Raw genomic sequence first — 14338 nt, forward strand, 5'->3', positions numbered from 1 at the left:
CCCGGATAATTTATAAGCCAGTGCACTTAAAACTTTTACCAGTAATGGAAAAAATACCAAAGAACAGAAACTTGATATTAAAAAAAAAAGATTCTGATAACTTCACCTCGAGTAAAATTTTAGAAATTACAAAAAGCCTTTTTTACTTAAATTTTCAAAATAGATGTCTAGATTTCTTAAAAATTAATGATCATTAATACAATGAGAATATTAAGAACAAAAGATACACATTTTGGATGAGGTTTCTAGAGTAATATAATAGAATGACAGGACTATCTTGATTTTAAGAAGGCATTTACATGATTGTACATGACATTTTTTGGACCATATAAATATAAAAAGGTGGTCAGAATGAGATTTCAAGAAGATAATGGAATTTATGATATTGATCAGGACGATGGCCTCTGGTCGTGTTTTGAAGGGCCATATCTTTGCTTACATATATAATATGGCTAAAAAGAGAGGAAACATGTTTCTTGATTGATTAGTTTGTTATCTCATTTTCAGTTCTAACAGCCTACAAGGTAAAATTATTTCAATTTTATAGATGTAGGTACTAAGATTCAAAAGGGTTAAATAACTTTCCTCATATCTGGAGGAAATCAGTAATTGCAAAACTGGATTTCAAACTCAGGTCTATGTGACCCTTCCATTGTATCTCCTGAGAGGAAAAAAAGGCACACATATCAAATTTGTGGTAACATAAAGCTGGGGAGCTATGTTAAAACCCTGAATGATGGAGTCAAGAGCAGGAAAGTATGGGACCATGGATCAGAAGAAACACTGAAATTTTCTTGAAATTAACATTAAAATTTAAAAGAAACATTCAAAGAATTGATTGAACATATACAAAATGGCAAATCATGTTTTTTCAGTAATAAATGTCATGAAGTTTGAAGGTGAGCTCTATTAGTCGATAGTATGGTGATAAAAATGAATGTAATCTTAAACTCTATTATGGAAATACTGAAAAGGCAAAGGAAGAGAATCACGCTCTTATCTTCATATGTTAGAGGACACTGAGAGTAGTGTTTTCCATATTAATCCAGGGCACCACATTCTAAAGAACATGTTGACAAACTGGCAAATATTGTGCCATATGGACATTTAGAAGACCAAGTGCTTTCCCTTTCTTATAATTTGTAAATATTTGTTTTGTTTGTATGCCAATATTGTACATTATAGTCTTTCTATGATAGCTTTATAAAAAGTCCCAAAAACAATAGTTCAGTAAGAAATGGAATGTTCTAGTCTAATAAGTGTAGCTATATGAGAAAAGTAACTTTAAATGACACTTGGTTTCTAAATTATATTTTTATATCTGGAAAATATCTATGTTATAAAAGCTGATAGGTTTTTAGTGATACTTCAAAAGTGCTTCTATTAACACTTTCTATGTATTTTTATATCTAGATATGTTATTGCTGCTATAATGTGTATTTTCCAAAAATGTGTAATTTCCATATTTTTATTGTGCTTTTACAAATGCTTTTCTTTGATGTTCATAAATGCTGAAAAGGCTCCCTTAAGGAGAAGAATCTTAAATGTAAATAAACTTTCTAGTCAGTTCACAATAAACAAACTGAGACATTATTTAAGGTACATATTTTGTGCTTGAACCCTGTCAGCATCTTATTTACATAGCAAATAAATACCTCAACTGTCATGTTACATTCCAGTGTTTTTTCAATAGATATTTGTAACAAAGAAAATTACATATATATATATATATGTGTGTGTGTGTGTATATATATATATATATGTATGTGTGTATATATATATATGTATATATATGTATATGTGCATATATATATACATGCATATATATACATATTTAAAAAAACTGCCAAGAGAGACATTGATGAAACATTATGCTTAATAACAGATTGAATATGATTAAACCTAATAAGTGTCTTTTTGCTCTATGTCTCGGAGATAAGATTATAGGAGCCTTACTCAGAACTTTTAAATATAGGAAATGCAACATTGAATCAAGTGAAGAATGCTTGGTCAGATTATCTTTTTGAAAAAGAAAGGTTATTTGTCCCAGTGTCCCTAATAGAGAATCTTTGTTTGTCCAAGTCTTTCCTTAAAAAGGTTGACCTCCACTTAATCTATAAAAAAACATAGACACATCCTTAGGTGATTGACCAGCTTATTAAAACCTGGGTTCTATAATGAAAAGATCAAGCTTAAGATAAAATGTAACCACTTTAAATCACATTTACATTTATAATTTTCTAGCAAATGTTCAATTTCACCCTCAGCAATATTTCTTGAAGCATTTTCCAGAAGTTGATATCAATGGCTGGTCTTTGGAAACACTCTCAGAACCTAGGCAGACTCCATGAAGTTTACAATCACTCCAAGGAGTCTGCCTAAGCTTTGATATTACATGTCTTTGTTGTGTACCTTTTATCATTAAAAGTGGAGAAAGTGATTATCTGTAATTTCTGAGATATATGTAGAATATTATACAACTAGCCAGTTAATGAACGAGGATGATAAAAGCCAATAAAACAGAATGTCTTTAAGTGTCTGGCAAATATCCTCCAAATCAAGGCAAAGATTATAGTTTAGTGGCAGTGTTCATTTTTTCGTATGACCTTAAGACTCAGTTGTGCAAGGAAATATTAATATTTATAGATTCACATTTTCTCTTTATTATACTATAGCAACTGGATGCAAAAAATACACAGTAGCTATTGTATCAATAAAAGAAAAAAATTTTCCCAATTTTTTATGAGTTTCTAATTTAATCAATTTGGATAGATTGAATAAAATGCTTTCTAATCTATAAAAACATATATATTTGAGTCTCTCCATAAATTTACCTGAAGTACTTTTCATATATTCACAGTAAGCACCTTCATCTTTGCTGTTTGTCAAAAAATAGAGAGGATCCGACAAGCTCAGGGTATTCTGAACAACCAATGTCTTTACGATGCACTAAGGTGTCCTGAAATGCTTTGATAGGACACATGGTTTTAGCATAACTGTCCAGTCCCTTATAGTAATAGTTAGCAAAGTTTGTTCTCCATTTGGGTGCATATACAAAAGCATCCTTTCGGGCACTTTTAGGTTTATTCCACAGAATGAAAATGTGACTTATGAAAGAATTATACTAGCTGTTTCAAGATAGCATAACTTATTATCTCAGACTCATGTACAGGCGAACAGAAAGCATAATTTATGTGAGGAGCAATCTCTACATAAGGGAAAGAGCACTGTGGATATCAGAACATCCGATCTCTCGCTTTGGCTTTACTATGAACTAGCTGTGAATACAGAAAAGTTAACTGATTTCTTGGTTTCCTACTTTTCTCTTTTATAAGATGCCCATTTAAACTCTAAAAAAAGTATATGATAGATTACAACGATTTCAATTGTATGAATTTTAATACAAAACATATAAAATCAATTTCAAAAATTTTCTGCATACACTGAAAATGTAAGAATGAACTAACTATAGGCCTTCTCTAATTTCTTCTATTAAATGTAGGTACCCAATATAACTTGAAAATACCGAGCATAACTACTCTTTTTTGCAAAAGGGAAACTAGAAAAGACTGCTTCCCACAGAAAATTTATTAACAATAGGTGCTCAATTGTTTTTATACAATGAACAATGCCCCTTTTTATATAAATAATCATGGGAGAAATATTTTTAAGCCATTTTTTTTTCTTTCCATAACCTCACCTACACATAAAATTTTGCTGTAAAGCCATCACTTCTATGAGGAGGTATTCATTGTAGATGCCTGGAAGTCTATGAAAATCTATGTTTACAAGAAAAAAAAATTATCATTCTAACCAACTGCATATTCACACAGATGCTTAATAAGAGCTATCTGATGACATAATGAATTATCAATTCTTGAGGAAGTGCATACAGTTGGCAACTATTTTTTAAGACTCACCATCCAGCAAACTAAATTTTCTCATTTTGAATCCTTCATGTCACCTTTTTGACATTTAGTTGAAATTTTGGAACAAACACGATAACATTAAAAATATAAATGAAATTCACAACGCACTGATACCCAACTTCAGAAGTTAAAATAAACTCAAGTGTGTATTAGAGTAAAATTATGTTGACAATATGCAAATCAAAACTGCAAAAATGCTTAGGCTTTTCTTTTAAAATGTCTCATCCATTGCTTTCCCTCCAAAGGACAAAAGTAGCAAAAGAGGAAGGTAGCAAAAAAGGAAACAGGAAAGCCTGTTTTAGGAACTGGACATCTCGGTTTAATTGGCTAAAAAGTCCAAATGCTAATACTCCTAATAATTAGCCATTCCTTTTGTGTCTTGGTAACGTATATCCTTATACAATGTATATCAAATGGAATTTTTTGATTCACCTCTGACATTTCAAAGTTTCCATTTTTGAATTCCCCTAGTCTTAAGTAAGTAACACATTGTCTACTTTGTTTGAAATCTATAACATTTTCCCCAACATCTAGGGCTCCATGATGCAAAATGTCATTTTGCCGATCTTCTGTTCCAGTACTCACTTTAATTTTTTTAATTAAAATTGGATTTTCAAATATAATCACAAAGACGTCTCCTGCTGAAGGTGGTTTTCCCCAAAAGTACTCATCGACACTACTATAAGCCTTGCTTGCTTCATAATTTTCAAAAACATTCATGTTGGTATACAGATTTGCAGGAGGGTTATCGGGGATGTCAAATGACTCTTCTTCAAAATCATCATCCTTCAGCTTATTCTCAGTCCCTTTATATGATGAATAATAACCCATGTGCTGAAAGAGAGATGGTTTAAAACGGATCACATTTTTCTGAGCTAAAAGACCCCGAAAATGAGTCAGTAGCCAATCACAAGGCATTTCTTGATAAAACATTAATAAAAAGTGTGCCAAACGTGGGAGATCATGAGAATGATAAAGTTTTCCAATGTAGCCAAGCTTAGAGAACTCAAGAGTTACCCAGTAGGTTCCTTCAAGGGATGTAATGACTTTCTTGATGGCAGTTAAGAAATTTTTTGAACATCGAACATCATCTTCAAGCATTACGTAATAGTCTGAAGTATTGGCACAAAAATTAAGCAGAAAAGCATAATCTACATTTTGCTTGGAACGAAATCTGACTCTGTCTTCTGGATCATTGTAATTTCTTTTAAGGCCATCCAGGATTGGGTAATATTCCTCTGGAGCATGTATAACTACTAATCTTCCTGCAATAATATGGTGGGCAAATTTCTGTGTAATATCCTGGACTATGACCTCACGCCAGGATGAATTAAAGTCTGCTAGATGAACCACCACTGAAATTTCCTTCAGCTCTTCGTAGCTGGACTGCTCAAAAATTGACTTGATTGTCTCAAGTAAATAGTTTCCTTTTTTTCGTTTCACTGACGACAGTCCAATGGTAAGAAACCCTGAACAAAAGAATTCAGAAGGAAGACAAATTAAATGTGAAATAGGTTTTGAATAACAGAGACAAAACTCTTTTCCCCTTAGGCCTGCTACTGTATTAGGTAAATCTAGTAAATGATATGTATAGCATATTTTGTGATTAAAGTATTATGCTAAACATATAAAGCCTATGGTACTTAATACATAATTGATTTTTCTATGAAAAAAAAATGTCTCTTAAGCACAATGACATATGAGTGTTATTGCTGTAAACATTTGTTTATGAAATAAAAAAATATGATTTAAGGTGTTTTACAGCTTAATGCTCTCATATATGCCCACTAAAGAAGATAGATGTTTGGATAATATCCACACTATTAAAAAATGCAAAAGGAGAAGGGAATTCACACTTAAGGATGACAAACTAGTCTCAAATGATAAAAAAGAAAATTAAGCCTAACTTATTCTTTTACACATCTTTACATTTTTCATAGAAAACATGGAACATTTTCATTTGTCTTTGATCACTGTCAGTATTTTGCACCAGAAAAATTAATAATTGGACTTCACAAGTTTATTTTGAAATTTACCTAGTATTTTAATTAGAATGCCAACAAAATTATAACTACTTTTTAAAAACTGAATTATTACTCAAATGTGTTGTACATTGTTCCAACACATGAATATCCCCGTTTTCCTTATTTTGAAACACAGTTTTACAGCAATTTTGTCTGGGGAAATTTTTATTCAGACACCTAAAATCTAAAATTAGAAACTGGATATTTGTAGAAAATAAAGTAAAAGCTGGTGAAATGGCAGTTTAGTTCTAATAAGTATGCATGTCTTTTTATTGAAATATTTTCACTTTTTAAACCTCTGATTCTCACCATGATTCAGAACTGAATAAAATTTCATAACCACTCTTTGGAAAATAGGAAAATGTTTATATTCACCAAAATCACTGGTTTTTTTTTAAGTTTATTTTAAGTTTTTGAGAGAGAGAGAGAGAGAGAGAGAGAGAGAGAGAGAGAGAGAATGAGTGGGGGAGGGGAAGAGAGAAAAAGAGAGAACAAATCCCAAGCAGTCTCCTAGCTCTGTGGCAAGTCTGATGTAGGACTCAATCTACTAACCTGAGCTAAAATCAGGAGTCCAACGCTTAGCTGACAAGCCACGCAGGTGCCCTGAGATCACTGTTTTAATACAGACACCTGCTTCTTGTGACTTATACAATACTGAAAGAACCCTGTCCAAGAAAACTCTTTCTCACTAGTCTGTCAGAGAGGTAGACATGGACACATTTTGTTTAAATACCTGGATTTACCACACTAACTTCTTTTGAAAAATGAGTACATTCTCTGGTACCATTAAACTCAAGATACCAGCCTTTACTAATAGCTTTTACAATAGTCAATGGTATCAGGTTACTTTCCATATAAAAGGCAGGAGTCTACGAACTGTACCCTTGAAATTATCTTGAAAATTTACCCTATGCAATTATCTTGAAAATTCCTAATAGTCTTTTGGGATAGCTTTGCACCTATCATCATTCCTACTTTATAGATGAGGAAACTAAATCACAGGGAGATGTGTTAACTGTGCAAAGTGTTAACACTTCGTGAGACGTAGGGTGCCAAGATCCCAAATGTGCTGCTTGTACCCTCTGTTTGTATCACCTCTTTGTATAAAGCAGCAGCATTTGTGCCAACACACATTAGTAAACTGAGGATGGAGAGGGAGAATTAGTAATGTTTGCACAAAGGTAGTGTAACAGATGGAGATAAAAATAAACAGTGGCAAACTTACGCAATTAGAAGAAAGCTTAAGAGCAATCAACATTTGAAATGAAGGAATGAACAGAAGATCGTCCTAAAGAAACCTGCATTAAGTTACAAATTTTCTCAACCTGGTTATCACAGACTCACGTGTACAAACATTTCTTAATGGGGAACTCAATTTCTATGGTCTCCACAAGATCTGTTAAGAAATTCATGATATCACTTGTTTCCTTGATTCCACGAGTCATGTTTTTCAGAGACATTTTTAAAGCAGTTTGAATCCTACAATTGATGGCATCTTACAATTAAAATGATAATGTGTATTTTCTTGGTGGCACATTAATTAGATCATTATACTCTGTAGAGTCTATAGCGTCTTGAAATCCATGAAGTGTGTGTAGTATGTTACTTCTCAGATCCAAACTGCCTGTAGTGAGTTGAATAGTTTTTCTATTCAACCTCAGAATGTGACCTTACTTAAAAATTGAGGTTTTGCCGATGTAATTAGTGAAAGATCTTAAGATAAATCATATCAGATTGACAGTGGGTTCTAAATTCAATGACAGGTGTCCTTGAAGAAGAAGAGAGGACACAGACACAGAGCAAGAGAAGTTCATGTGGAGATGGGGGCTGGGATTACAGTTATGTCCCTACACGCCAAAGAACACCAAGAGTGACCAGAAGCTGAAAGAGGCAAGAAAAGATTTTCCCCTTAACTTTCAGAGGGAGAGTCACTCTGCCAGCACCTTGATTTTGAACATTTGGTCTCCAGAAACAGGAGAGAATAAATTTTTGTCGTTTTAAACTACCTCGCTTGTGGTAATTTGGTATAGCACCTTGGGAAACTAAAACAATGACTTTCACTTTTTCAAAAGTGGTGGCAAGTCATAAAAACCAAAGCATTAGAGTTGCAAAATATATCAATATTGGGAATAGTTGTTTTTAAACTATACCTTTACAATTTTAAATAAAATTATTTTTCTCAGTCTTTCTACATGGTTCTACAATAAATTGTTTGAAAGTTTATATTATAATTAGGCATGTTAAAAAGTTTCTTTTTTTTATTATTATTCATGGATGGGATCAGTGAGTAACTGCAATTTGTGAAGAAACATTGAAATGTTTCCCAAAGAATATATTATATTAGTAAATAAAGCCCATAAAATTTTATTGCTCTACAAATGAAGCCGGTTGTCATTATTTTAAAACAAAAATATTTTATGTTCTATATTCTTGATTTAAAAGTGTAGGGATCATGGGCACCTACGTGGCTCAGTCGGCTAAGCCTCCGATTTCAGCTCAGGTCATGATCTCCTGGTTGGTGGGTTCGAGCCCCGCTTTGGGCTCTGCGCTGACAACTCAGAGCCTGAAGCCTGCTTCGGATTCTGTATCTCCCTCTCTCTCTGCTCCTCCCCCGCTCACTCTCTGTCTCTTTTTCCTTCGAAAATAGATAAACATTAAAAAAAATTAAAAGTGTAGGGATACTTACGCTTTCTTTGTAAAGGTGTGGCAGCTAAGTAGCGATATGTGACATTGATGGCTCCTGAGAAATTGGATAAATCTTTGAAAGTATGCACATAGCGTTCTGAATTCAGCTGATGTGTGGATGTTTCCCTTATAAGCTGTTTGTCTCCTTCCTGAATGCCAAGAAGGAGGAAGAGAAAATAAATATAATAGATGGTCATGGATTGAAGTTTCTCCTTAGGCAATGAATATATGGGGCTGATGTATAACATGGTTATTATATAAATCTCAACTACTGGTACCACAAGCTGTAGATCATTATCTCTTACCTGAATTCTTACCCAAAGTCTCTGTTCCAGGCTCTCCCACTCTATTGCACTCTTTATATTCCTCTTCCATTTGCTTTTCTACAGCATACATTAATAATGGCATTTACTTGGCCAAAAAAAAAAAAAAATCTCCACATGAAAATTACCACTGCCTTTATGTTAAAATTCAAATTCATCACAATAATTCAATGGTCTTAAAAATTCATAATCATCGACTTTATAGTTCCATGTAAAACTAATTCTTACTAACCTTCCCATATTTGAGTCATATTAAGCTGTTTCTTCTTCTTCAAGCGTTGCTAAATAATATTACACAATATTTCTGTGTAATTCTTTCTGGATAATTTATTAATCAAGAAGTTTTAGTCAGTTACTTATATGGCCACTATAATCAGACTGTTAAGAATAGATAGCCATGGTCCTTGTGACATTGTGGTGTTTTTTTCAAATGTCTTCAAGATATCTTAATTAAGGTAACTTTGTACCAAGTCAAGGAAATCTCTTCAGACCTTGCATTAGTTTCTCTCACGATACATTTGCTCATTACGTGCGTGTGTGTGTGTGTGTGTGTGTGTGTGTGTGTCTGATATTCTGTTGCAGGTGAAGTCTAATCCTTTTATATTTAAGATGCCGATTATGTAATTGGTAATGGACTTATGTCATTCAATCTCTGGGCAAGTTTATTTAAAAATATATATTCATATTTAGTTTAAAATATACCCCATTAACCATTAATTGGTCCTCTTTTCTCCCTTCTTCAGTATAAGTTCAATAGTAGATTTTGATTAGCTAGTCACCAGTTGATCAAGTCTTTACTGATTATACATTATTAGCAAAATATCGACTTTTTTGACCTTTGTACATGGCTTACTACCATGGGTAGAATATATTTAAAGATAACCTATTTAGAAAGAATTTTGTTGTTTCTGGCAAGTTCCTACTGTACTGTGTGGTGTTATATAGATCTATTTCTACTATTCCATATAGAATGGCAAGTCAAGCCTGAGAAAGCCATTAAGAAAATAGAGAAAGTGAATGCATTAAAAACAAATTTGGTGCTTATATTATCTGCCTGTGCTCAATAAAACTTTAATTAAACCCTTGCTATAAAAAATTAGAAAGGATTCTAATATAGTTTTTACCTCATTTGGAACATTCACCAGTTTACATCAAGTCAAATGTGAATGGAGAAAGTGACTGACTCAAAATTTAAAATCAATGACCAGACTGGAATTGTCTTAGAATAAACATTGAGAATGGCAGGCCATGACAGGGAAGAGCTTTCAATCTGATCGTTGCCAATTCAAGATCTATTCTAAATATCCTTCTGTATGTTCAATTATGTTTATAAACCTATACTTGGTCTTTAATACTGTATTTTTATATTTTATATTGCCTTGATAATTGAAAAAAATATTTATAATATATTTATAATATTTAAAATATTTATAATATATTTGCCATCTATAAGTTACAGGCTTTCAAAATATATGAAGTTATACCTTGAATTCTATATTGCTTATAAATATACTAATTGAATATCTACTTAATCCTGATTATTTCAATTTCATTATGAATAAATATGTTTATGTTTGTCTTTCTGAAAACCTATATAACATTATTAAAGTTTTAAAATCCACAAATTTAGGATTGCCAAAATGTAACTAAGGACTCAGTTCAGCATCAGCTACATTAATAGTAATGTAATAGTGCCCATTATCAATAGAGTCTAGAAGAAATGTCTATAAAAATCACAGCTATCACAACACTGAATTCATTTTACCATTCTGTTCTTATGTGATGTTACATTCTAAAGGCAGTGCAGGATATTGAATATTTCTTTAAGAATTCTATCTTGAATGTGTAAAAATCCAGACCTTTTCTGTGTTAAGATAGAGTACATTCATCCTGATTGAAGGACATAACAGAATATAAAATGAAATGGAACTTATATGAAAGCACTTTATTAAATTCTCAGGAACAAGCTTCTTTACACTTTTCAGCATAAATAAATAATGCAACTTTCACCTGAGTCAGCCTTGTTGGCTGCTTTCCAGAGGCATCTACCTGAACAGCTAGGCTCTCCCTGGATACCTTCTTTCTGTAGATACTATACTGTGGTGTATTTCTCAGTAATAAGACAAAGCTTTATGACAATCATTTTCTGGATAGGAATGCAATTCAATGGACTAGCTACAGACTAAGTATATACCCTAGTGGCTACTTTGAAGATGCTCACAGCCCAGAGGCTAAGTTGATTGGGCATGCAGTGTCTCTTCTACTTAGTTTGCCTTGGAATAGCATTTGTCTCTTACACTGAGCTTGGCTTCCTTTCCCAATGAAAGGCACATATGTCCCGAATATGTAAGCAATACATTAAACTGTTATATGCCCAGTATTTCAGGATACAAATGGATTTTCTAGCAAAAACACAGCAGAATACAATGTACTAAGTAACTCCAGAGATCTTTTACTTGCAATTGTTTATCTGTTTTCTCTGAATTGTGACTATTATTTCCCCCTGAAATGAGGCAGGAAAAAAAGATCTACTACTGTCTATGTTTAGAAAATTGTACACATTGTGGCATTCTAAAATAAAAAAAATAAATAAATCAGATGATTTTATGAAAACTGAAATAAACACAGATAAAAGGGTCAAAGGGAGAAGTGTTAAGAAGAAACTACGTGTATACTAGTAGGTGGCTGGCTTTCCATGGATATTAAACACTTTTAGAAAAACAATATTAATGTAATTTTATATTAATTATTTAAAGAATGTTTAAATCTTTATGCATATTAGCTTTGGGATAAAAATTAGCTCCAAATGCAGTTTAGGTAAAAAATCATCTAGTAAATAGTGAGAAATTAAACTAATAAAAATACTGTCATTAAATTTTCAGTAAGGTTATGCTTATATTTAACCATCATTTTAATTCACTCTTTCCACTTTAATATAAGTATTTAAAAACAATATTTTTTTTTTAATTTGAGAGAGAGAGAGAGGGAGAGCATGAGCAGGGGAGAGGGGCAGAGGGAGAGAGAATCTTAAACAAGCTGCATGCTTAGCATGGAGCCGGACTCAGGGCTGTATCCCTTGACCCTGGGATCGTGACCTGAGCTAAAGAAAAGAGTTGGATGCTCAACTGACTGAGCTACCCAGACACCTTCAAATAATTTCAATTTTAAACTAAGGAGCAATCCCTTCTCTATACTTGGGCTGATTTGTGAATTTGACTAGATATATGCCTAATATAGCCAGAGAAAATTTCATCAAGAAAGTACTCTTTAGTAAGAGCTGTTTCATTAAATCATACCTTTTTACATTAGATGGCTGGGACTGAAGTGTAGATAGAAATGTGTAGAAGAGCATTAGTATTTGATCTTCTTATAGATATATACTCTACTAGTTCTTACACATTTTATAATGAATTTGAAGAGCTTTTAAATCAACAAAATAGAAGGATGCTTGCTGCATACAATGGTCTTTTTCTGTTTAAAATGAGACACTGCAATTGAGTTTGAAAGTGTCTCATAAATGCAGCAAATCATTAAATGCAATAGGTATCCTGTTAATACCATGTGTTTCATTTACAAGATGTGATTTACTGCTACCAGTAGACACAGATGTAAGAAATATTTTTTTATTACAAAATTAAATCACTTATCAAAAGCTCTTCTAGTTAATTTATGATCTTTAATTTTATCCAGAAAAAAAATAGCTGGATCACATGGGTCTTGCTATACTGTCTTTAAGTCTTATAAAACTAATAATCAGGTTTAAAGAAAAATCAAAGTGCATATCATTAGTAAGTTTCTCCAATTTGCTATGTTTACCTAAATCATCCCTAGTCAAATTCTATGAACCTGTGGTGATTTCAGCCCTTGTGAATTGTCTGTGGATAATAGAATGAAAGGTCCACAAGATCAAGACCTATACATGAATGTAAAAGGCATAGGCAGAACCAAAATCTAGGAATCTGGCAGAATTTCATCATCAAACAATGCTAAAGGAAGTAAAATGCTTTACACAAAACTTCCAAAGAATATCTGTACCAACTAAGATCAAATGATTAGGTTATAGGACATAGAATAGTATATGGCAAATCATGGGTAGTTAAAAAATCATGTTCAATTAATAAAACATTTTACTGGGAAATGCTTTTTGTTGTTATTGTCAGATTTTCTCTTGATAAGATATTAACTGAAACTTTCAGCATGATTGCATAATGGAAAGTACTTTTTAGTCCTCTGTATGTCCAAAGATTTTGATTTTCTGAAATATGTGAACAGGAATAATAGTGTAAAGATTAGGACTTTTCCAGATAACTTAAGCTCAATTCAGAATGAAAGTGAATAAGCAATAATTACCTTGTTATTCTCATCAGACATGAAATGATGTGATACTTATAACAATAACAACTAATAGAACAAATTGAGTTCTCAGAATTAACCAGAGTAAGTCCTTTGTCCGTTTCTAGAATTTAATTAAAAGTTAATTTATATGCTATATTCTAATTTATCTTTTTTTAAACTACTGAATACTTTTCACATCATTGTTTCTAGTTCTTAAAGTTCTATGTTACTTTTCAGTGAATTTAAATATACAACATGGTGGCCATTTATGGCTATTCAAAATCAAATGAAGTGTCATATATGATAACAAAATAGCATAATTAGTATCATTAGTTAAAATGTAGAATTTTGAAAATTTTGATAAGAAAATTGATAAAGGACTCATATCTTTAAGCAATTTTTAAAAATCTATATTTTTAAACTAAATCTCAAAATGGTTATATATACTATTAATTCAGCATGGTGATGATAGCTAATTTATTTATACAATATACATATTTGAACTACTATATACAGAATTAAAGAAAACATTGTGACATAAATCAAAATAATTATAATGCTGGTAATATATAATTAATACAAAAAGTAGCTTGATAGAAAACATAAATGTCATAGTTTTGCTCAAACTAAGGTTATGCCAGCAGCCTAGGATTGAAGTTATGTTACAATTGGACTAAGTCTAGTTTGACTTCAGCTTTATGTGTAACAACAAAAATAAAAAACCTCCAAAACTTACCAGAACATAGCTGTCTTCAATGTACAAGTTCATAAAGAGAAGGAAAATGACAAGAACTCCCAAAAATGACACTGTGGAACGTTTTCGCAGGCATCTCATTTTATCCAGTATTTCAAAAATATGCTTCATTTGATAAAATTTAAGCATTCTATACTGTGGAAAAGAGGCACAGAATTATTGACAATGAAATTTGGATGTAAATATTTCTTCATCATAGATATCAAAAACCAGGCCTTAATAAAATGTCAGCCTTCAAATGTTTGCACTGAAATTTTCCCATTTTCACACATACGACATTCACAGATT

General features: G+C 32.1%; 1 protein-coding gene across 2 annotated transcripts in view; it reads right to left on the minus strand.

Annotated features, from left to right (window-relative positions):
- Positions 1 to 4048: 4048 nt before the first annotated feature.
- MGAT4C (MGAT4 family member C) overlaps positions 4049 to 14338 on the minus strand; it is a 221652-nt gene continuing 211362 nt past the window's right edge. For both annotated transcript variants that reach the window (XM_049626036.1, XM_049626035.1), the window contains 3 exons: positions 14033 to 14185; positions 8640 to 8787; positions 4049 to 5398 (listed from right to left, as the gene is read on the minus strand). In XM_049626036.1, the coding sequence (XP_049481993.1) occupies positions 4257 to 5398; positions 8640 to 8787; positions 14033 to 14179 (1437 nt within the window). In that variant the 5' untranslated portion in view covers positions 14180 to 14185 and the 3' untranslated portion in view covers positions 4049 to 4256. The remainder of the gene's footprint in view (positions 5399 to 8639; positions 8788 to 14032; positions 14186 to 14338) is intronic.

The sequence above is a fragment of the Panthera uncia genome, chromosome B4 (genome assembly GCF_023721935.1).
Source record: "Panthera uncia isolate 11264 chromosome B4, Puncia_PCG_1.0, whole genome shotgun sequence".
Lineage (NCBI taxonomy): Eukaryota > Metazoa > Chordata > Mammalia > Carnivora > Felidae > Panthera > Panthera uncia.